The sequence below is a fragment of the Megalobrama amblycephala genome, linkage group LG10 (genome assembly GCF_018812025.1).
Source record: "Megalobrama amblycephala isolate DHTTF-2021 linkage group LG10, ASM1881202v1, whole genome shotgun sequence".
Classification (NCBI taxonomy): Eukaryota; Metazoa; Chordata; class Actinopteri; order Cypriniformes; family Xenocyprididae; genus Megalobrama; species Megalobrama amblycephala.
This window is the reverse complement of record NC_063053.1, coordinates 27,026,922-27,049,489: the sequence shown is the minus strand read 5'-3', so window position 1 is coordinate 27,049,489 and position 22,568 is coordinate 27,026,922. Positions and strand designations below refer to the sequence as shown.

The window sequence follows — 22,568 nt, the reverse complement described above, 5'->3', positions numbered from 1 at the left end:
AGTTTAAATTGTGTAAACATTTTGTTTTGGTGCCATTACCGGAGTCAAAATTATAAAGTAAATCCTACAATTAAAAAATAGCGCGGACGGAACGCTAGAACGCAACCTGTGAGAACGCCGACTTTGATTGGTGGACTGTGTGCTGACGTCACGTCCCATTCAGCAATCAGAACGACGCGTCGCGTAAGAACGCAACCTGTGAGAACGCCAGCTTTGATTGGTAGACTGCGTGCTCACGTCACGAATTATTCAGCAACCTAAGGACGCGTCACGCTCCAGCAGTGTAGATAAAAACTAAAGACACATTATGTGAGTGAATGAACGAAAATATTCAGTGCTCCAGACGCGCATCTGATCAGCTGAAAGAGACATTTTGAGTTTTAATGAACATGTTTGTGTTCTTGTAGAGTAACTGTCAGATATGGAAAATCATTAACAGAAGTTAAACTTGGACAAGATGACGCTGAACGTGTCTGCAGATGGTCAAATCATGGATTCATTATCTCGAACGCTGGAAAAACTGGAAAAAGACAATAAAAAGAAAGGGTCAGTGAAGCAGGTGCTCTTGGATGGATGTGTGCCCTTCTCTCATCAGGTGGCCGGACATAAGTGCGGGATCAATAACACTGGTCAGTTTAGTCTGAACTTCTGTAATGTTCTTCATGTGATCATTTTTTTTTTTTTTTTTTTTTTTTTTTTTTAGAAATGCTGTATTATTGTTTAAGGAATATTGGGATTGATGAAGGAATATGAATATCTATTAGATTCTTTAGTTATATTGTTAGATTAAAGGGAGTATTGGGTTCATCATACTGTTTGGATTGGATTAGGATAAACACTCATAATCAAAAGGTTTTTACTGGACCTATTTCTATAATATCAAACCAATTTTATAAAAATCAAATAAGAATCCTATAAGAATCAAATGACATCCTACTGGTTAAACTGAAATTATTGGAATAATGTTGGAATAATAAAGGAAATCTCAGCTTGATCTATAGGAATTTTACAATCCTAAAAGATTTTCTTTAAATTGCTTCACTAATGATAGGACATTTTATCGCCATTAGGATCCTGTAGGACTGGTTGCTATAAATTAAGATAGAAATTCCAACAGAAATCACATTTCATTAAAGGACATGTTGCTGAGATACATTTAGACTACTTGTGATGTGGATGACTTTGCACAGGTTTTCCTAACATACTTGTTTGGGATGAGTTAGGTAGAAGAATTTGTGAACTAATTATAGTTTATTAAAGGCTCACAGTATTTGTTGTCACGTTTGTTTAACGTGGGATATTGTCATAGTGATTTCTATGAAAAGAAACAATTACTGTCAGATGACAGATGACATCATTTCCTCTGTTGTAGTAACTCTTATGTGTCATTTGTGGCTCTGTCATGGGGATTTTCTGAATGAATGAGATGTGAGCTGTTATCTGATGGATTGTCAGATTGTCAGTGGTCAGCACTTTGTCTTTTCTTTAAAGGAATGGTTCACCCAAAATGACAATTCTGTAGAGCTTACCATCATGTTCCAAACTCATATTGTTTTTAAAAGGAGAACTTTTGATTAAAAATATGTTTTATTTGAATTTTATTTTAAATAAATGCTGTTCTTTTAAAAGTTCTACTTAACCTGAAAAAAAGTCTCATGGTTTTCACAAAAAAATGTTAATCAGCACAACTGTTTTCAACATTGATAATAATAAGATAAGATAATTTTTTGAATCTTGAGCACCAAAATCAACATATTAGAATGATTTCTAATCATCTGACACTAAAGACTGGAGTAATGATGCTGAAAATTTGTCTTTGCCATGACTGGAATAAATTGTATTTCAAATATATTAAAATAAGAAACAGTTATTTTAAACCGTAATAATATTTCATAATAATACTGTTTTAAATGTATTTTTAATGAAATAAATGTAGCATTGGTGAGCATAAGAGAACTCTTTTGGTCACTGATTTCAGCCTGAAACTGAAAATAGCTTTGGCCAAAACTTTTGGTAGTCCCAACTGTCAAACATCCGTTTTCTTTTGCAACTGTTTACTTTCACTTAAAGGGGCTCTATGTAGGAATGACACCCAGTGTTCAAAATAGGTACTGCAGTCCAAATTCAAAATATTGTTTGGCCTGCCTCCTCCCCGCCAACGAGGGTTGCCAGCAACAATAGGGAGCGCAGTTGACAATGAAAGCTGAGGAGCACACTGTAAGCTGATTTATCTGTTTTAATATGCTGTTGTTCATAGAGATATTTAAATGGATTCAGAAGCTTTTTAGGTCAAGTAGAATCTGCGATTCTCTGACCAGTTTGTTTTTTGGTTTCATGGTTGCAATACGCAGTGTTTTCCGCCAACTGGCAACCTGTGATGTCGAAATACTATTCGATAAACTGGCAGCACACGGTTTTCGCACAGACCAAAACAAAGACAGACATTCCGACACGGAACACACATTTCAAAGCAGAATATCTGGCTGTAGCAATGTTTTTCTGAGAAACAAGTAGGTGAACTTAGCATGTTTCCTAAATATCTGCAAACATATCGGGGTATTTTTATGCTTTATTAAAGTAAAAATCTTACATAGAGCACCTTTAAGACAAAACCAACTTTACAAGGATATTTTGATGTAAACTCAATTCAGTAGCTCTCTGTGTGCGCGCTTTGGATGTGTACCAAAAGAAAACAGCACATGGTGCGAGTTGAGTTTTCTTTTGTGTCTTCTTGCGCTTGAAAATGGTTTCAAATCACATTAAAATGCACACACAGGAATCAATAAGCAGAAACACGTTTTTAATTTTATTACAAGAATCCGATTCCTGACCTTAAGTATCCGATTCCAGAATTGGAATTGATTTTCGATACCCAACCCTAGTTAAGACATGCTTAAAAGTAAAAAAAAAAAATGTTCACTTATCAGTACAACACCCTCTCACCCCTAGGTAGCCTGTTTATTAAATCTTGATTTGTTGGCATTTAATATAGCTAATTCTTATAATGACATTTATGTGGCTTTATTCTTTCCTAAGTTTTCCTTCACGTTTTCCTGGCTGCCATAAAAGCATTCACACTCAAAATAGTCACTAGTTGTCATGATGATAAAGTGTTGGCAGGTTTTCAGTGTTTGGTTCAATATAATTGCACAGGTGTTCTGCAGCATCCTGATGGAACAATTCTGAAGCAGTTACAACCTCCTCCAAGAGGCCCACGGGAGATGCACTTCTACACACAGGTAACTTAGATGATAATGTCAGAGAGACAAACACCTAAATCAAAATAACACACTGAATATAGATGACCCTATCCTGAATACTTTTATTTAAGGCTGTCACTAAAGATTATTTTGGTAATCGAGTAATCGATTACCAATATTTATTTATTTAATTTTTTGTGGTATAAAAATGGACCTAAGTGAACCGGCTATAAAATCACTTTAAATACATATATAACCACAATGAGGCAATAATAATTGGTTCTGATAAAGTATCAAAAGCAAGTAATTGTTATTGAACAACACTGTTAAAATACATCATGTAATATACATAATATAACTTATGTTCATAACATGTTATAATAAATGCCTGCAGAGGGCACCAATGGCAATGTTTATAATGGTTGTGAATGGGGGACCTTGTTTTGAAGCCAAAAATAATGCATCCATCCATAAAAAAAAAAGTAATCCATACGACTCCAGGGGGTTAATAAAGGCCTTCTGAAGCGAAGCAATGCATTTTTGTAAGAAAAACATCCATATTTAAAACTTTATAAATGCAAATAACTAGCTTCCGGTGGACGACCGTACACAGAATGCGCAAGTCGATTTGCGCGGAAGAGTGTCTTTTGACCTGAGCACAACATAATGATGAACGCGGCGACGCAGAGGATAGAGCAAAACAAATACCGGTCACGGATTATAAATCTAAAACGATAATTTTTAAAGAGAAACGTCAAAGGATTACATTTGGCGCAAATCGACTTGCGCATTCTGTGTACGGCCGTCCGCAGAAAGCTAGTTATTTGAATTTAAAACATTTTAAATATGGATTTTTTTCTTACAAAAATGCAGCGCTTCACTTCAGAAGACCTTTATTAACCCCCTGGAGTCGTATGGATTATTTTTTTTTTATGGATGTTTGGCTTCAAAACAAGGCCCCCCATTCACAAACATTATAAACCTTGGAGGACTAAGGATATTTTTAAATATATCTCTGATTGTGTTCGTCTGAAAGAAGATAGTCATATACACCTAGGATGGCTTGAGGGTGAGTAAATCATGGGATAATTTTAATTTTTGGGTGAACTATCCCTTTTAAAGCATGGAGCTTCTGAAACTCGCAGCGCATATAAGTTAGGCTACTTAATTATTTAAATGAATCGCAGACTTTGTTATTATGATTGGTTTAATGGTTTAATAATTGGTATAATGGTTTAAACATATGGATTATCATCCTTGGAATGCGCCACTTCCTGTGTTTTGACAGTTAATACAGTCGATACAGGTAAATTGCAATTGAAGATTTTTTTTTTTTTTAAATCGATCGCTTGAATTTAATCAAGGAATCGTGACAGCCCTACTTTTATTCAGAAAGGATGCATTTAGTTGATCAAAAGAGACAGTAAAGATATTTATAATGTTACATAAGTTATCTATTCAGACATCCCAACCTGCAAAAAGTCATTTCAGGGAGGTCCAGCCCCCCCCCCCCCCCCCCCCGAGCTATAAGCTATAGGCATATGCAATTATTCGTTAATTATGTTTAAATATGTAGATTATTTTTACTATTTATATAAGCTGCTTATATATTTATGTAAACTGCTTTTATTTATTTTCCATTGCAACTTTAAACAGGTCTAAGGAGTTTGTTGTTTTCATGTAGCCTTGGCAACTAGCCTGAATAATATGCACATGAAATGAAACTTGTCAACTCACCTCACTGATAATTGATTGGTTGATTTGCCGAAAAAGGCCATTCGGGATGCTCTCTGTCTTACATGCGCTTCGCACACACACACACACACACACACACACACACACACACACGCAAGGTCTCTCTCTCGCTCCCTCTCCCTCTCTGCCGTGCGCGCGCTGGTTTGAAACAGTCTCTATGCGCGCTCTTGCTCGCTCGCTCTAGATTCCGGGAGATTTTAACTAATTTGCGGGCATCAGGGAGCCGCTATCAATATGCGGGAGACTCCCGGAACTTCCGGGAGACTTGGGATGTCTGTCTATTTAAATAAATATGCTATTCATCAAAGAATCCTTAGTTTCCATAGTTTCCTTATAAATATTAAGCAGCACAACTGTTTTCAACATTGATAATAATAAGAAATGTTTCTTGAGCACTAAATCAGAATTTTAGAATGATTTCTAAAGGATTATGTGACAGTGAATACTGGAGTAATGACTAGGGGTTGAACGACTTCCGAATTTTTAAAGTCGACATTTATGTGAGTAAAGTCGAGTCGACGGTGACTAGTCGATGATGGCATCATTAAACAAACAAGGGGCCGTTCACACAGAATGCGCTTTTCCATTCCAATGCACTCCTTTTCCATTGTTTTCTATGTAAATACGCGCTAGTTGGATGTGTATGACCGTTGTACTTGCGTCTCGTGTCTTTTGCAGCGTCTTGCACATGAAAACGCGGCACTCAAGTTTAACTCAATTCAACTTTTAAAAAACGCGTCTCGAGACCTTGCGCTGTTTCCCTATTCCACTGCCCGAGTTTCGCTTTTTTGAAAGCAAAAATGCATTCTGTGTGAACGACCTCGAGCTGAGACTGGAATGCGGGTTGGCTTGTGCATGGCAATGGCATATGACACAGTGCTGCCCACAAGTCTATTTATTTTATCAGTTCTTTTGTCTTTGGGTCGTTATATTTCTCACAGATTTCAGCTTGTAAATCAGATACAGATAAAGTAGTACAGTAAAGATTACATTTATATGCATTTATTTGTCATTAACTGATACGGAGCGTAAAGGTGGACTTCAACGATTTCTTATCCTGTTGTTCCCTCTATAGGCCAAGATCAGCGACTATAGTCGACATCATGCTTAAAGCGTCATGGCAGAGCATTAAAGTCGATAGTCGATTAGTCGGTGCAACCCCTAGTAATGATTGCAAAAAAATTCAGTTTTGCCATTAGAGGAATAAATTAGACAACTAGAAAAAAAACAATATTATAAGTTGTAATAATATTTCACAATATTATGTTTTTACTGTTTTTTGTATCAAATAAACGCGGCCTTGGTGAGCAGAAGAAACGTCCTTCAAAACCATAAAAAAATCTTACCAACTCCAAATAGTTACTAATAGTTATTTTACTGGTTTCAGAGTGAAGGCTTTTTTCCCTGCAGGTATATGCTAAAGACTGCACAGATACATGGCTACTGGACCTGCAACAACATCTTCCCAAGTTCTACGGCACATGGGCGCCACGGGAGTCGCCAAATGGTGAGATAAGTTGTTATATCAAGATGTAGATATAGTCAACAAAAAATAACATCTGCAACCCATTTTACTTCCATAATTGCATGTATTTAAGTACAAAATAGGATATTCTGCAGGGGTGGAGCAAGTTGTTATATTTTGATAAGATTATGAAGGCAAACTTTTTTTTATATGGAATATTATGCTCAGATGAATCATGCACAATAAGACCAGGAACACTGATGAAGAAACTAAATAAGGTCAAATGCAATTTCATGTTGACTTTAAATTATTAAGGACGTGTTGTGTCAGACCTGGCTGAACTCAGCAATCATTTCCATTAAAATGGTTCCTTTAGCAGTCAAGCTTGAAGGTCAGCTCTAGTTAGTGTTATCTATGTTTGGTGAATTTAGATGGTTGCTAATGAGTTAATAATTGATAGATGGTTTGGTATGTGGTACGGGGTGTCATCCAGCAGTGGTATGTTCTTTGTAAGCTTATTAAAACGCTCTTATCATCATTATGCATGTTGCCATGTGTCCAAAGTACATGTGCTTTATAATGTGTTTGTTTAGTCTGTATGAAGTCTATGTACATTAAAGGAGTGTTCAGTTTATCAGAATTGGACTTTGCACTGAGTGACCATCCCAGTGATGACACCATAAATACTGTGTCAGTTGACAGCACTGAAAAAGAACATGTCAGAAATAATTGACTGATCGTGGAGGCTTATCAGTTGGCTGTTGCTTGACCTCTGAAACATCACTTAAAGGAACAGTGTTCACTGTGATTGTAGAAATCAGTTGTGAGCCATTCAGACAGTGAAGAAGTAATCTTTTTAATGGTGTTCCAGGACAACTGTAGTTGGGCCTGTAGTTTAGATTATATAATAATCTAGGAGTAGTCATAAATTATATTTTTTAATTATTATGTAATTTAATTTACTTTCTACTATATATATAGATATACACTACCGTTCAAAAGTTTGGGGTCAGTGAGATTTTTTAATGTTTTAAAAGTAGTATCTTCTGCTCACCAAGCCTGCATTTATTTGAATAAAACAAACAAATTAAAGCATTCACCGCGCTCTCCCAAGCTAATAAGGTGCAATGACCTATATTTCAATTAAGGAGACAAAGAAGGTTTGCACTCTAAAAGAGACTTTAATAGAAGTTCACAGGAGATAAGTCAACAAACGTTTCGGCTCTTCGCCTTCGTCAGTGTAACAACTTCATTCACTCTCAATGATTATATAGAAAATATACTCTAAATCCACAGGTGTTTACAATCATGGTTAAAACAATCAAACAATTAGTTCAAACTTCAGTTTAAGTCTATAATAGGTCACAATTAAATGGCAAGAGTAAATCACATATCTGACAAGAAACTAGCAATAATACACAACGATCTCCAAGGGACCAGAATAGATCCTTCAAAACACCAGAATAGCTCCATCAACAACAAATATAAATGGGGTACAATAACACATCAGGCAGCAAGCCATTCATAAACATTGTACCCAAAATAAATAAATAAATAAATGAATAAATTATAGAAAACAAGGTCATAGTCTTCATTTAAACCTACAGGAGACATAGTTTTTAAATTGAACATCCAAAAAGCTTCGCTTCTCAAAAGTTTATTATCAATGTCACCACCATGGCGAGAATTCTTTACTATTTCGATACCTATACAAGTGAGTTGTTCAATACGATGATTAAATTCAATGAAATGTCTGGCAATCGGGGAAGTTACGTCGTGTCTGCGAATAGCTGATTTATGTTCACTAACTCGAACCCTTAGCGATCTTGATGTTTTTCCAACATATCCCAGTGAACATGGGCACTGGAGTAGATAAATCACATTCTTACTTGAACATGTTATACATGATTTTATATGAAAAACTCTTTGTGTAGCAGGGCACGTAAAGCTTTTGCATCTCAGAATAGAAGGACATGATGTGCAATTACGGCATGGAAAACACCCTTGAATGTATGCTTTTTTTGTCATCATATACGACATCTGATCTAACTAACATGTTTGACAAGTTTTGAGATCTCTTATAGGTAAACATTGGAGGATGTTTAAAAACATCTTGTAATGACGGATCTGAAACCAAAATGAACCAATATTTATTGACAATAGACTTTATCTGATGACTTTGTTTAGTATAAGTAAGAATATAATTTACCGAAAACTGCTTTTTTTGTTTGGTTTGGTTGTTATTTAATAATAGACTTCTTTGAGAATTTTTTACTTTATCAAACGCTGATTTGAACCAAGTGTATGGATATCCTCTTGAACTAAAGCAATTATGTAGAATTTTAGATTGCACATCAAATTCTTCCTCCGAAGTGCAAATACGTCTTAGTCTATATAGTTGACTTAAAGGTAAACCTTTTTTCAGTGGTAATGGATGATGGCTATTTGCAGAAAGTAAAGTATTTTTATCTGTTGGTTTTCGAAATACCGTGGTGGAGACAGAGTTATTGATTTTGGATATCAAAACATCTAGAAAATGAATAGAAAACAAATCTTTTTCAACTGAAAATTTGATGGAGTCCATTCTGGAATTCAAAAACAAAACAAAATTATTTAACTCCTCTTCACTTCCCTTCCAAATGAGGAAACAATCATCAATATACCTTGCCCAGTATCCAAAAGGGTTCTGGTCCCTTGGAGATCGTTGTGTATTATTGCTAGTTTCTTGTCAGATATGTGATTTACTCTTGCCATTTAATTGTGACCTATTATAGACTTACACTGAAGTTTGAACTAATTGTTTGATTGTTTTAACCATGATTGTAAACACCTGTGGATTTAGAGTATATTTTCTATATAATCATTGAGAGTGAATGAAGTTGTTACACTGACGAAGGCGAAGAGCCGAAACGTTTGTTGACTTATCTCCTGTGAACTTCTATTAAAGTCTCTTTTAGAGTGCAGTCCTTCTTTGTCTCCTTAATAAAACAAACAAACAAAAACAGTAATATTGTAAAATATTATTCCAATTTAAAACAGCTGTTTTCTATGTCAATATACAGTAAAGTGTAATTTATTCCTGTGATCAAAGCTGAATTTTCAGCATCATTACTTCAGTCTTCAGTGTCACATGATCCTTCAGAAATCAATCTAATATGATGATTTGATGCTCAAGAAACATTCATTATTATTATCAATGTTGAAAACAGTTGTGTACAATTTTTTCAAAATTCTTCGATGAATAGAAAGTTCAAAAGAACAGCATTTATTTAAAATAGAATATTTTCTAACATTATAATTGTCTTTACTGTAACTTTTGACCAGTTTAACTCATCCCTGGTGAATAAAAGTATTGATTAATTTTATTTCTACCCCCCAAAAATAAAATTAAAATTCTTACTGACCCCAAACTTTTGAACGGTAGTGTTTAATGTTACAAAAGATTTAGATTTCAGACAAATGCTGTTCTTTTGAACTTTCTATTCATCATAGCATCATGAAATAAAAATGTAAATAACTGTTTTCAACATTGATAATAATCATAAATGTTTCTTGAGCATCAAATCATCATATTAGATTGATTTCTGAAAGATCATGTGACACTGAAGACTGGAGTAATGATGCTGAAAATTCAGCTTTGATCACAGGAATAAATTACACTTTACTGTATATTGACATAGAAAACAGCTGTTTTAAATTTGAATAATATTTCACAATATTACTGTTTTTGTTTGTATTTTTAATCAAATAAATGCAGGCTTGGTGAGCAGAAGATACTTCTTTTAAAACATAAAAAAATCTTACTGACCCCAAACTTTTGAACGGTAGTGTGTGTATATATATATATATATATATATACCAACTAAAGAAATAATTTACAAAACAAGCAATTTAAGAGTTTCATCCTTCATCTAATGTGAGCATAAGTATTTGGACAATTTATCTTAACCCTGTACAGCCCACTGTTGCAGAATTACAACATCACTTTCAACAATTTTAAAAAAAGGCTTGCAAATGTTTTTTTTTTTTCTTTTTCTTTTTTTTCTCAAGACCACATTTACATAGTTAATGGGTTCTATTGTTTGTCCTCACAATGCTATTGGATAGAAAAAGTGTTTATAGGTCCGGTCATCTGGCCATGAACTCATACCTGCAAACTTCGCGTTGAGCTCGTCTCCTTTTTTTGCATGACCGGATTCAAGTAAGTAAAATTCTTTACATATTTTTTTGTTTTGTTTTTGTGTGTGTTTATTACAATGTTTAGAACACATACATATTTAGTTATTTTGGAAAACATTAATCAAATTTGATTTAGAGATTGTTAAGTCCATGTTGTAATTTTACAACTTTGGGCCAGAGTAGTAGTCAAAATAGCCTGTGCTCCTTACACATTACATAAGGACACTGCACTTCTCACATGGTCACAAATTGAAATTTAAACTGTTAGATGATTCATTGTAACTAAGTTCTAAATGTGCTTTTCTGTTAAATTTGTACTTAGTTTAGTTTAGACCATAATTAAACACAGGAATAAATTGTATGTGGAATTTGAAACTCCATCATCCAGAGCAGTATCTGAAACTCCCTGTATCTTTGTAGTTTTTTGTTTGTTTTTTAACTTCTAAATGATCCTGAGATTTTTTTATGAGTGTTGCCCAAGTAGCAGTTTATAGCTTTTGGAGGCTCTGAATGTTCTGGATATTTTGGGGGGATGCCTGTTACATTGTTCAGGGACAGGTGTGAATGGTCTTGAATATGAACCTGTTCTGGGGGTATGCATGTGTTCTTTTAGTATGATAAGTAGAGAGCATAATAGGCCAGCCAGACAGTATTGTTTGAATGTAGTAATGGAATTTTGATTAGCATTTGTATTGAAATTATAATACTTTGATGGATAATACATAGATCTCTACCCTCGACACATGGTCCACCACCCTGTCTATTCTTTCAGTTCATCTACTTCAATATAAGACACATATGTATTATTCACTTATTTTTTTACTTTTTCCATTTCAGAATGCCAAGATGTCATCAGACCACCCCCTACTTGAGGTACGCAAAGACATGATTGCACATTTCCCAGTAAAGACGAAGAGAGGACGCTGCAGACACTATATAATGGATACACCAACACACTGTGTAGCAAGTGCAATGTTCGCCTGTGCTTCACAGATGAAAAGAACTGTCTTAGGGACTATCACTGCAAAACACAGACTTGATGTTATGCTACTGCAGAAGACCCAGAGGCAAAGGAGCAGGTTAACAATATTTATTTAGAGTCCCAAACAAAACAGAACATAAACAGTCTGCCAGGCGTCGAAACTCAGCACGCTGCAGCTGGAGAACAGAAGGGGTAGCAACAGTTCGTTCCCTGATGGAAGCCCAGTTCTGAAATGGCTCTGTAGTCGATCTGGAGTGTCTCAGGAGATAGAGTGGCTGGTGGATGGAAGAGACCAGGCCTGTAGACAGAAGTCTCAGACAGACGGACCACGAGTTCAGGTACTGGAACTGGTGCTGGTGCTGGGACTGGGACTGATAACACACACACAAGTAAAGTTATATCGGTAGCACGCCACACTAACAGTTTAGACAATTACCCGACACAGACACGAACAGACAGCAGGGAGAAATAATCAGATCAATCACTACAGATGCAGAACAGGTGCGGACGCGAGAGCGCGAATACAGGAAGAATTGACGAACAGCTGAAACGAATCAGCAAAGATGAACGGAGAAGGGAAAAAAAACAGAAAACAAAGAAACAATCAAACCTGGCTCATGCCACTTGATTCAAACCACATTGAAAGTGATAGAAGAAAAAGTTTAATAAATACAAATTTTTTCAATATTTTTATTAATAAATGCTTATTCATAAAAAATATGATTGTTGTGTGATTATTACTCATATAGTATTATGGGGCTAAGTAAGCAATCAACCCTGCAAATGAGTGCTTAAATGCTCTATATATCTTTTCAGACAAAGTGAGTACAAATACAGAAATTCTGCTCATAACTAGACCAAAGGTTTGCATTTTGCTGTGTAGCCTCTGTAATTCTACTGTCTCCTGTGAACAGTAGATTGTGAGACCATCACCCCAGCTTCCTGGAGGTTGCTGGTGATTTTACTGACACTTATTTTAGGGTTCTATTTCACAGCTTGTCTGCTGTCTGCCATCAACTGCTGTTTTTACTCTGCTGACCTGGTCGTTGTTGGTTGCTCAAGTTGCCAGTGGTTTATTTCTTTTTCAGAACATTCCAAACTGCTGATTTGGTTTTGCCCAATGTTTGAGCCATAGCTCTAACTGAGTTCCTCTTTTCATTTAGCATTCAATTTGCTTGGTTTTCTCTCAGATCACCTGCAGAAACAATGAACATAATGGATATGACACATTCCCTGCTTTTAATGTCTGAACAATTAATGCAACAGGACACAGCTGGTCACTTAGAAACATCTGTAAGCCAATTGTCCCAATACTCACATTAGACAGACGGTTGAAACTCTAAAAGTGCTGTTCTTCTTAGTTGGTAAAACGTGTGTGTTGAAACAGCCAATAATAGAAATGTATGTGTATATGTATGTGTATATATATATATATATATATATATATATATATATATATATATATATATATATATATATATATATATATATATATATATATATATATATATATATATATATATATATATATATATAGTGCTCAGTGTAAATGAGTACACCCCCTTTGAAAAGTAAACAATATCTCAATGTTTTAAACAATGTCTCAACGAACACAAAAACAACTTCCAAAATGTTAAGACTAATATAGTTTAAATAAGTTGTTAAGTTTAATATAACATCTGTTTAACTTATAACATGAAAGTAAGGTTAATAATATAACTTAGATTACACATTTTTCAGTTTTACTCAAATTAGGGTGATGCAAAAATGAGTTTGATCAAAAGTGACCGTAAAGACTTCTATTTTTTATAAAAGATTTCTATCTCAAACAAATGCTGTTCTGTTGAACTTTCTTTTCATCAAATAATCCTGAAATAGTTTTCACAAAAATATGAAGCAGCACAGCTGTTTTCAACATTGATAATAATAAGAAATGTTTCCTGAGCATCAAATGTGACATTGAAGACTGGAGTAATGATGCTGGAAATTCAGCTTTGATTTATATTTTACAGGAATATACAGCATGTTAAAATATATTGAAATAGAAAACAGTTAAACTGTAACAATATTATAATGTTTTTTTTTTTTTTTTTTTTTTTTTCTTCTTCTTTTTTTTTTCTTTTGACCAAACAAATGCAACCTTGGTGAGCATAAGCAAACAGAGAATGTTCTCAGAACTCTGACTAATGTTCTGGAAAGGTTCTCTCAAAGTTATGAACAAACGTTCTTCAAAGTTTTCTGGTCTTTAATAATTTTCCTACAAAATTAGCACAGAAACATTATTTTTTTTTAAATGTTACTTGTTCATTCAGAGAACATCCAAAAGTTCTCATAATGTTTGCAACATTATAAAACAGAATGTTTCCTTCACATTCGTTTAACCAAGAATTTATTTTTTAAAAAAACATTTAAAAAACTGAATGTTCACAGAAAATTCTGAAATAATATTTCCATAACAAGCAAAATGTTCTTAGAATATATTTTTGTTTGCTGGGTTTCTTCAAAAACATGTCAAACAAATCTTATTTAGATGTACTAAAACAATACTGGCTGTCATTCTGTCATCAAATGGACTGTCATCAAGAGCACAAAAATTTGAGTGTGAAAGTATTCTCAGAACCGTGTCTTCTTTATCCCTCATATCTCAGAGCTGTATCTGAAACTGGAGGATGTGACGAAGAGGTTCTTACGGCCCTGCATCATGGATGTGAAGATCGGGAAGAGAAGTTACGACCCGTTTGCGTCACAAGAAAAACGCAAAGAGCAGATAAGCAAGTATCCTCTGATGGAAGAGATCGGATTCCTGTTACTGGGAATGAGGGTGAGACAGCATGTGTGTGATTTATTAACTTTACTTATACTCATTATGCAGGATCTCTTTTTTTCTCTGTTGTTTTATCTCTATATCCTCCCCTCAGTATGTGATTTCCTTATTACAAACTGTGAGGGTTCATAAACACAATATTAAGCCTTAGATCACCTAATTGAGGGCTCTAAAGGTTTGCTTTCAATGCTGCTGAATAGAAATCCCCATCTGCTGTCTTGTAAGGCATGATCAATATCCAGAGCTTATCCAGACTTGGTTAATTACCTCTGAGGAATACTGATAAGACAAGATTGTGATGAAACCAGCGGTCAGTACACAAACTCCTCTGCTTTTGCTCTCTGCATCTCATTGTTGTACTCACAGTATTGCTGTACTGGCTGTAAAGAAGGTCACATGAGAAGAGATAGATCAAATTAATTCCATTATTGAATCTAAAGATCTTCAGGTCCTGATGCATTTATCATGATACAAACAATGACATTTTATGCTCATTGACTGCATGGATTGTTAGTGACTGACGTTTTCTTATTCCGTCATGTTATATTTTGTTTTATAGACTATTAGGGTATGTTTACATGACAACGATGTACTAAAAACGGGAAAATGTTTCCTTTGTGTTTTTCAAGTACAGATGACATCATTGTCAAAATGATCCCCGTTCACATGGATCCACGAAAACAATTAAAAATGCTGTATTATGCATGCCAGGCCAGTAGATGGCGATGTCACTTTGTAAAGAAACACTACAATGCCTATGGACTTAACATGTAATACCAGAGATGGTCTTATTATTGGGAGATACAAGGGTCCGTGGCTCTACCATTGGAGAAAATGTAATGGCTAACTTGGATCACGTGTACCTTGATAACCAATCACTTTACAGCCTTGATGTCACTGAATTTCATTCAGAGTTGTGTGACAGTCAGTCACTGTTTGCGAAAACCATAGAAATGAATGAGAAGTGCTGTAAACTTAAAAATCTGTTGCACAGTTGTGTGTGACATCTCTAATAAAACAGTGTATTTTTCAGTGTATACTAGATTAATCTAAAATGCATATTTAAGAGCAAACATGTTGAAGATTAGCAGATAGGCTGTCGATTCATTAAATGATAAGCTATTTTCCCACAAAAGCAGTTTATTCAGCATAGTGAAGCCTCTCCTCCATTGACATCCATTAAAAAAGGCCTCTTGTCTCCTTCCCTGTGTACTACAGCTTTAGCAGGCATTATGTTTTTTTTTTGTTTTTTTTGCTAACCTTGCAGGCTTGACTTCAAGTGGCTTTGGTAATATACATACACATGACTATCTTTTTGAAGAACTTGCACTTTGTCATGTAAACAAACTACCAAAATGCAAAAAAGTTTAGTTGAAAATGGTATCATTGTTACTAATTATGTTGCACACCTGGTACTGGTTAAGTCTTCAATAGACCCTTTTCACATTTCCGGGTTTTTCAGAAGCGGAAGTCATCATAGTTGGGTAAACTTTTATAGCGGTGAATGAGAAACTTCAGTAAATATATTTTTTGTGTTTCCATTTGCACAAATAGCAAAAGAAAGACTCTACAATAGTGTTTTCATAACTTTCAAAAAGAGGAAAAAAATAGACTACCATCACTCCCAAAGCCGCTGTATTAGAAACACCCTCACAGCAGCATTAACTAGTTTTTTTTTTTGTAATTTGATGCAACGGTACTATAATACTAAGTATAGTGTTATAAATGTACATGCATTTAAAAAAAAAAAAAAAAAAAAAAAAAAACTTTGCAGGATTTACCATATTGATGACCACTGAAATGCGTCATCACAGTCCGTGAAAAGGGTCTATTGGTCCTGTGTATTTAAGCCTTGAGTTTTGTTTAGTTCATTGTCCTTGAGACATGTCTTTGAGTTGAAGCCAAAGCTTTTTGGATTATAGAGTTTTTGGATTATGTTCTTTGATTTGCGTATTAATAAAGTTAAACGTCTGATATTAAGATCTACTTCTTTATGTTCCACCATCTGCATCTACTTAGTCCAATGTGACACATTCATGTTCTAGCATGGAGGGGATCTGGGGAAATATCTTTAAATGTCTTTAAAAAGTTAACGTTTGCAGAATTACATTATGCTTTCTAAAGACTGGCAATCATGAGATTAATTGAGATTATTTAACTGTATTGATATTCCCAATTTTTAAAATAAATAAATAAAAACAAATCTGCATATCTTTACAAAACTCTGCTTCCTTGCCATGTATTAACTATTCAAAATTGTTTTGAGTTTAATTGAAAAATTGTAAATCTTAACTTAATACAAATATTTTTCAAATAATATTTTCATAATTTATTTTAGTATGACAATATAAAAGCTGATTTAAATCGGAAAACAATGTATACTTAAAGGTGCCCTGGAATTAAAAATTCAATTTACCTTGGCATAGTTGAATAACAAGAGTTCAGTACATGGAAATAACATACAGTGAGTCTCAAACACCATTCTTTCCTCCTTCTTATATAAATCTCATTTGTTTAAAAGGCCTCCGAAGAACAGGCGAATCTCAACATAACACCGACTGTTACGTAACAGTCGGGATCATTAATATGTACGCCCCCAATATTTGCATATGTCAGCTCATGTTCAGGGCATTACACAAGGGCAGCCAGTATTAACGTCTGGATGTGCACAGCTGAATCAACAGACTAGGTAAGCAAGCAAGGACAATAGTGAAAAATGGCATATGGAGCAATAACAACTGACATGATCCATGATATTTTTAGTGATATTTGTAAATTGTCTTTCTAAATATTTCGTTAGCATGTTGCTAATGTACTGTTAAATGTGGTTAAAGTTACCATCGTTTCTTACTGTATTCACGGAGACAAGACTGTCGTTATTTTCATTTTTTAAACACTTGCAGTCTGTATAATTCATAAACACAACTTCATTCTTTATAAATCTCTCCAACAGTGTGTAATGTTAGCTTTAGCCACGGAGCACCATCAAACTCATTCAGAATCAAATGTAAACATCCAAATAAATACTATACTTACGCGATTAGACATGCTGCACGACGAACACTTTGTAAAGATCCATTTTGAGGGTTATATTAGCTGTGTGAACTTTGTTTATGCTGTTTAAGGCGGTCGTGAGCTCGGGGGCAGGGAGCGCGAGCAATTAAAGGGGCAGCAGCCTGAATCGGCACATATTTAATGAAGCCCCAAAATAGGCCGCAAAAAAATCTATGGGGTATTTTGAGTTGAAACTTCAGACACATTCAGGGGACACCTTAGACTTATATTACATCTTTTGAAAACACGTTCTACGGCACCTTTAATATTTCCTCACACAGTATAAGTGGGTTTCTATACATGAAAACAGCTATATAATATAGCTGGATCATAATATTTGGGGGTCCTTGGCATCAAAAAGTTTGAAAACCCCCTGACCTCGACATTATTAGCCAACTAACATTGCAAGTTCCATTGTTACTAACATAGTTCAACAATTTGGTGTTTCCCAAAACCATAGTTCAAACGAACATTCGCAAATTGGAACGACAGCTCTCGAGCTGTGGTTAGAAGCATAGTTTTTTGTTTTTATGACATGTGGACTTAATAAATTGTTATCTTGAGCAAAATAAGCAAGCTGACATTAAGTGAAATGTATATCTTTTATTTCGAATATATACAAATGTCATTTACATATTTTATTTTGTCAAGAGGTTTAAAGCACCGTTTTTGAAGAGTGCGCAAGTGCCCTGCATCGTACTATGGTAGTGAAGCAGTGAGTTACATTGTTGTGTTTTAATGCACCCCAGATTGTGTTATAATATACAGCCAGTAGGTGGTGCAAGCTTTAACATCTGTTCTCTGTTAATCTGAAACCAACCATAAAAAATGACAAGCAAAGTTACATTTTGTCAGTGATGTCACACCGGATAGCTCCATCGTCCATGAAATCTTACTGTTTAAACATTGAAACATTGTTTGACATTGGTACAGTATAATTGTCTGTGCCAATTTTTTCTTACAGCAAGGACAGAAAAATCACCCTGGAAACAGTCAGGTCTATTGTTAAAATGATGCTGTTGTTGCAGTGTATTTTACATTGCAATGTTTATCATTGACAGTTTTTGTGAGTTCCATTAAGTGTGAAGTCTCCATCTCTTTTCCTCTGTTCAGTGTTTCCTTCCTCCAGCCCCTCAGTTAATCATCCTTTCTCCCTCCGTGTACTTGTTTCTTTGCACCTAATTGGTTTCAGTGTCTCTAGGCTGGGAAATATTTGCCAGCTGCTGTCCCCCTCTGCTTCCTTTCCGCTCTCTCTCTTTCTTGTACTTGCTTCCCATGTTATTTCAGTTTGTTTCATTTGTTTTGTAGTGTGGCGGGCTGTAAGGATCCAACCAGTGAGGCTCATCACAGTTTTAAGTCTGTATGCTATACATGCGAGTTTCTCCAGTGCTGTTCTAAAACCTAGTGAGATGCCTATGTAGACAGCATTTACATTTGTGGTGCATTTAGCTAATGCTAAATCATAGACAGCAAGGCAGGTCACTAAGTTTTGAAGCATATTTTCATATTTTCTGTTATTGTAATATTTCTGATGGATCTCATCTTCTCACTCAGGTGTACCAGATCAATTCAGACAGTTACATTACTCGTGACCAGTTCTATGGACGCAGTCTTGGAAAGGACACTATTAAAAATGGTATGACTCCTACTTCAGATTTTATTTTATTTTATTTTTTGTATGCAGGGATCTCATAGTTATGGAAATTTCCAGGCCTGGAGATTAGACAAACAAATAATAATTCAGCTCAAAGCTATGGAACCCTGTAATTGACCATTCGCAAAGACCCGCCCCCTTTAGTTACTGTTGCTATGGCCGACAAGTTCGCTGCTGGCAGGCGAGGCGAGTGCACTAACAATGTCGCTAAACACTGCAAAATAAAGTGAAAAATAAAGAAATATAAAAAAATTAAAGCGCATTTGATGAACAAATGACAAGGAAGCACAAAAAATTAACGTACAGTACACAAGAGTAAATACAAAGTGTTCGTTGTTAGTCGCCAACAGCACAGCAGCTCCAGATAATCAAAACCCATTGTACTCACATGTGAAGCGGAATCAAAGCAGCCTCCACATCTGTTTTCAGGCCTTCGTTTTCAAGCTCTCTCCAGCGCTGGAAAGCTTTTTTTTTTTTTTATATATATTAACGTCCTAAAGCGCTTGCCCAGTCATAAATCTTCATTCCAGTGATATTCTTTTGAGCTCTTTTGAATTGTGTCCCATCTCTCAGTTTTTTTTTCTTTCAAATCTCCCTCTTGCTCGTTCTGTCTCTTTGACCGTCGGCTGACTAACTTCCAAACAGTGTTTTTGAAAATCTGCTTACTCCACCTTTAAGCAATAAATGCTGTTTTGTGGCTCTTTAATGTGTCGTGCCAGATCGCTGTGGTGCCTCAGTTCAAGCGGCTCGTGAACCGATCATCTCTTCCTACTAGTTAATTAGTTAGTTAATTTATAGCATCAAATAAACATGAATGAACATCAGAAGGAATGTTGTTTCAAACATGGAAAGAGAAAGATGTCAGTACACACCATTTTTCAAGTTCAAGTCCACTAAAATTAATGTACTAACTCCCCTGACTGCTTTGTCGGACTGCTTTAACGGTGGATTCGGCGTTATGATTGGTTAGAACACCTGTCAATCAAATTTCGGGCAAAGGAAATTCAGGAAAAAAATCACTACATAATTTTACTTTTATAATATGACTTTCACAGAGAGAAATTTCTAGACTTTTCCAGATCTGGAAATCACATTAAATCATCATTTATTTTTTTGATTGGTTATGTCATTTTGATTCTCTCCCTCTCTCTATATATATATATATAGTCACTCTGACCCAATTCGTTTGCTGGCTTCCATGGCTGCAAAGCGCTGTGTTTTACGCCAACTGGCAACCCAGTTGTCGAAATACTGTTGGGTAAATTGGCAGTGGGTGGGATCACACAGACGAAAACAAAAACAGACATTCCAACACAGAACGCATATTTTAAAGTAGAATAACTGGCTGTAGTATTGTATTTTTTTTTTTGATAGAAACAGTTGTGAACTTGCATGTTTCCTAAATATCTGAAACATACAGTATTATGATATTTTTATGCTTTAGTCAAAAAATTACATACAGCACCTTTAAGTGTATAGAGGGTGATTTCAGACACAGCCAGAGAATGAGAATGAGAAAGAGAGAGAGAAAAAAACCCTGAACAAAACACCAATATAACAATTCATATCCTGTATCATAACCCTCTTATTATAATTACTCATTTACACAAAACAAAAGAAAATATGTCCTGGGACAAAACATTATATTCAGCTCTAAAATTGACTCCTAGTGATATGATTTGACTAGAAAATTTTTGTGATCATCTAATCTCTAAACTCAAAAATGAATTTGTCATTTTTTGTATTCCCTCAGGCCTGACTAGATTCTTCCATAATGGTCAAGACTTACAGAGACATGCAGTTTCCCTGATCATCTCTAAAATCCGAAGCATTCTCCGCTGGTTTGAGAGTCAAACTCAGCTGCATTTCTATGCCAGCTCTCTGCTGCTGGTGTATGAAGGCTCTCCTCACACATTTAATGGATGGAAACACAAGAAAGCTGAGAAAGGAAGAGAACATCAGCAGGGGGAGCCACAGAGCAACTGTAACAAACCCCGTGAGGCTCTGAGCGTTCAGGGCAGTTTAACACACAGTCATCCGTACTGCCATGAGAGGAACGCTAACGGAATGTGTGTAGGAAGTGTAGAAGTGGAACATGAGGAAATTGGAATGGGGGATAAGAAGCAGTTTGGACAGGAGGCAGTGGAGGTGAAGATGATCGATTTTGCTCATGTTTTTCCCAGCAACAGTCCGGATGAGGGCTACATGTTTGGACTGAGGAATCTTCTCTCAACTTTAGAAGAAATACTAAAGGATTGACATTTGACCTCCTGAGAGAGTCCATCTCTCTCTCTCTCTCTCTGGTCTGATATTTCTCTTTTGTTTTAAATTAATTTGGAAAATGGGGTTATATATTTATAGGCATATTTTTTTTCTTGATTACATTTTTTGATGAACTCTTTTTTTTTTTTTTAGATAAAAGAGTTCATTGTACGATGAAAACATACTGTATATTTTCAGAACTCAAAACCCTATAAAAAAGGCTGTCAAGGCTGTCAACAACTAAATAATTTACTAAAATTATTTAGACCTCAGGGAGAAAAATCATAATAAAATAATTATGATTATTTTATCAAAACACACTTACTGATGTCACTATACTTCTGATGCAACTATTGATGTTTTTATTGCTCCTCTGATTCCAAAGTAAATTCTAATTAGATTTTTATTTTTAAATTTGCTTTTACCACATCGGTGTATCTTTTAAAAAAGTAATTTTTTTTTTTTTTTTTAAACATTAAAAATCTGTAAAAAGAATGCATTTTATTATATTAAATTATTTTAGAAGTTTTATTGTTTAAAAATAAGAAAACTTCCTAAGAACATGTTAAATGTTTATCATATGAATTTGGATTCATACAACAAAATGCATTGTTGTTTTGTTTGTTTTGTTTACATCATAGCCCTACATAAAGGCTTGATAACAGATACAGTGGGTATTCTTTATGTATTGCTGAATAACACAGAATAAGCAATGAGCAGTCATTAATATTTCAGCTTTAAGGTGGGTTATGCCTGCAATCATGCAACTTATGCTCTTAATAAGTGACACTGAATGTGCAAAATTCAAAATGATAACTGTAAAGAAATATCTGACAGGTACGGTGCTGCTGACATTCTTCACTCTAAAAAATGCTGGTTTAAATATGAACAAACCCAGCAATTGGGTTGTTTTTACCCAACCATTTTTTTTTTTCAACCAATTTTGGGTTCATTTTAAGCCAGCCATATAGTATTTTTTAATCAATAGATGAGTTAAATAAACTGCTTCACAAACGACGGTCATGGATTTGCACAAAAGATTAACATGACAGCACATGCTAGTCGATGAGCTGAATCAACTCCACAGCAGCTACATACATTTTTCTACTAACCATTCAGAAGTCTCTCCATTAGAGTCTTACTCCGGCTTAAAGAATGTAAGGCTGAACACCGTTACTGACAGTCGTCATTTT

General features: G+C 35.0%; 1 protein-coding gene across 1 annotated transcript; it reads left to right on the top strand.

The window, feature by feature from the left end:
• Positions 1-246: 246 nt before the first annotated feature.
• On the top strand, positions 247-21,695 carry ipmka (inositol polyphosphate multikinase a). Its single transcript, XM_048205592.1, has 6 exons — positions 247-629; positions 3,154-3,239; positions 6,366-6,462; positions 14,230-14,402; positions 19,014-19,095; positions 20,867-21,695. Exons 1-6 carry the CDS (start codon positions 458-460, stop codon positions 21,370-21,372), a joined length of 1,116 nt encoding a protein of 371 aa, XP_048061549.1. The 5' UTR covers positions 247-457; the 3' UTR covers positions 21,373-21,695.
• Positions 21,696-22,568: the final 873 nt, after the last annotated feature.

Excerpts from the sequence above, each read along its gene's own strand:
- ipmka (XM_048205592.1), top strand. The coding sequence starts at position 458 with ATGACGCTGAACGTGTCTGCAGATGGTCAAATCATGGATTCATTATCT. Across the intron at positions 3,240-6,365 it reads AGATGCACTTCTACACACAG|GTATATGCTAAAGACTGCAC; the intron begins GTAACTTAGATG and ends TTTTCCCTGCAG. Across the intron at positions 19,096-20,866 it reads AAAGGACACTATTAAAAATG|GCCTGACTAGATTCTTCCAT; the intron begins GTATGACTCCTA and ends GTATTCCCTCAG.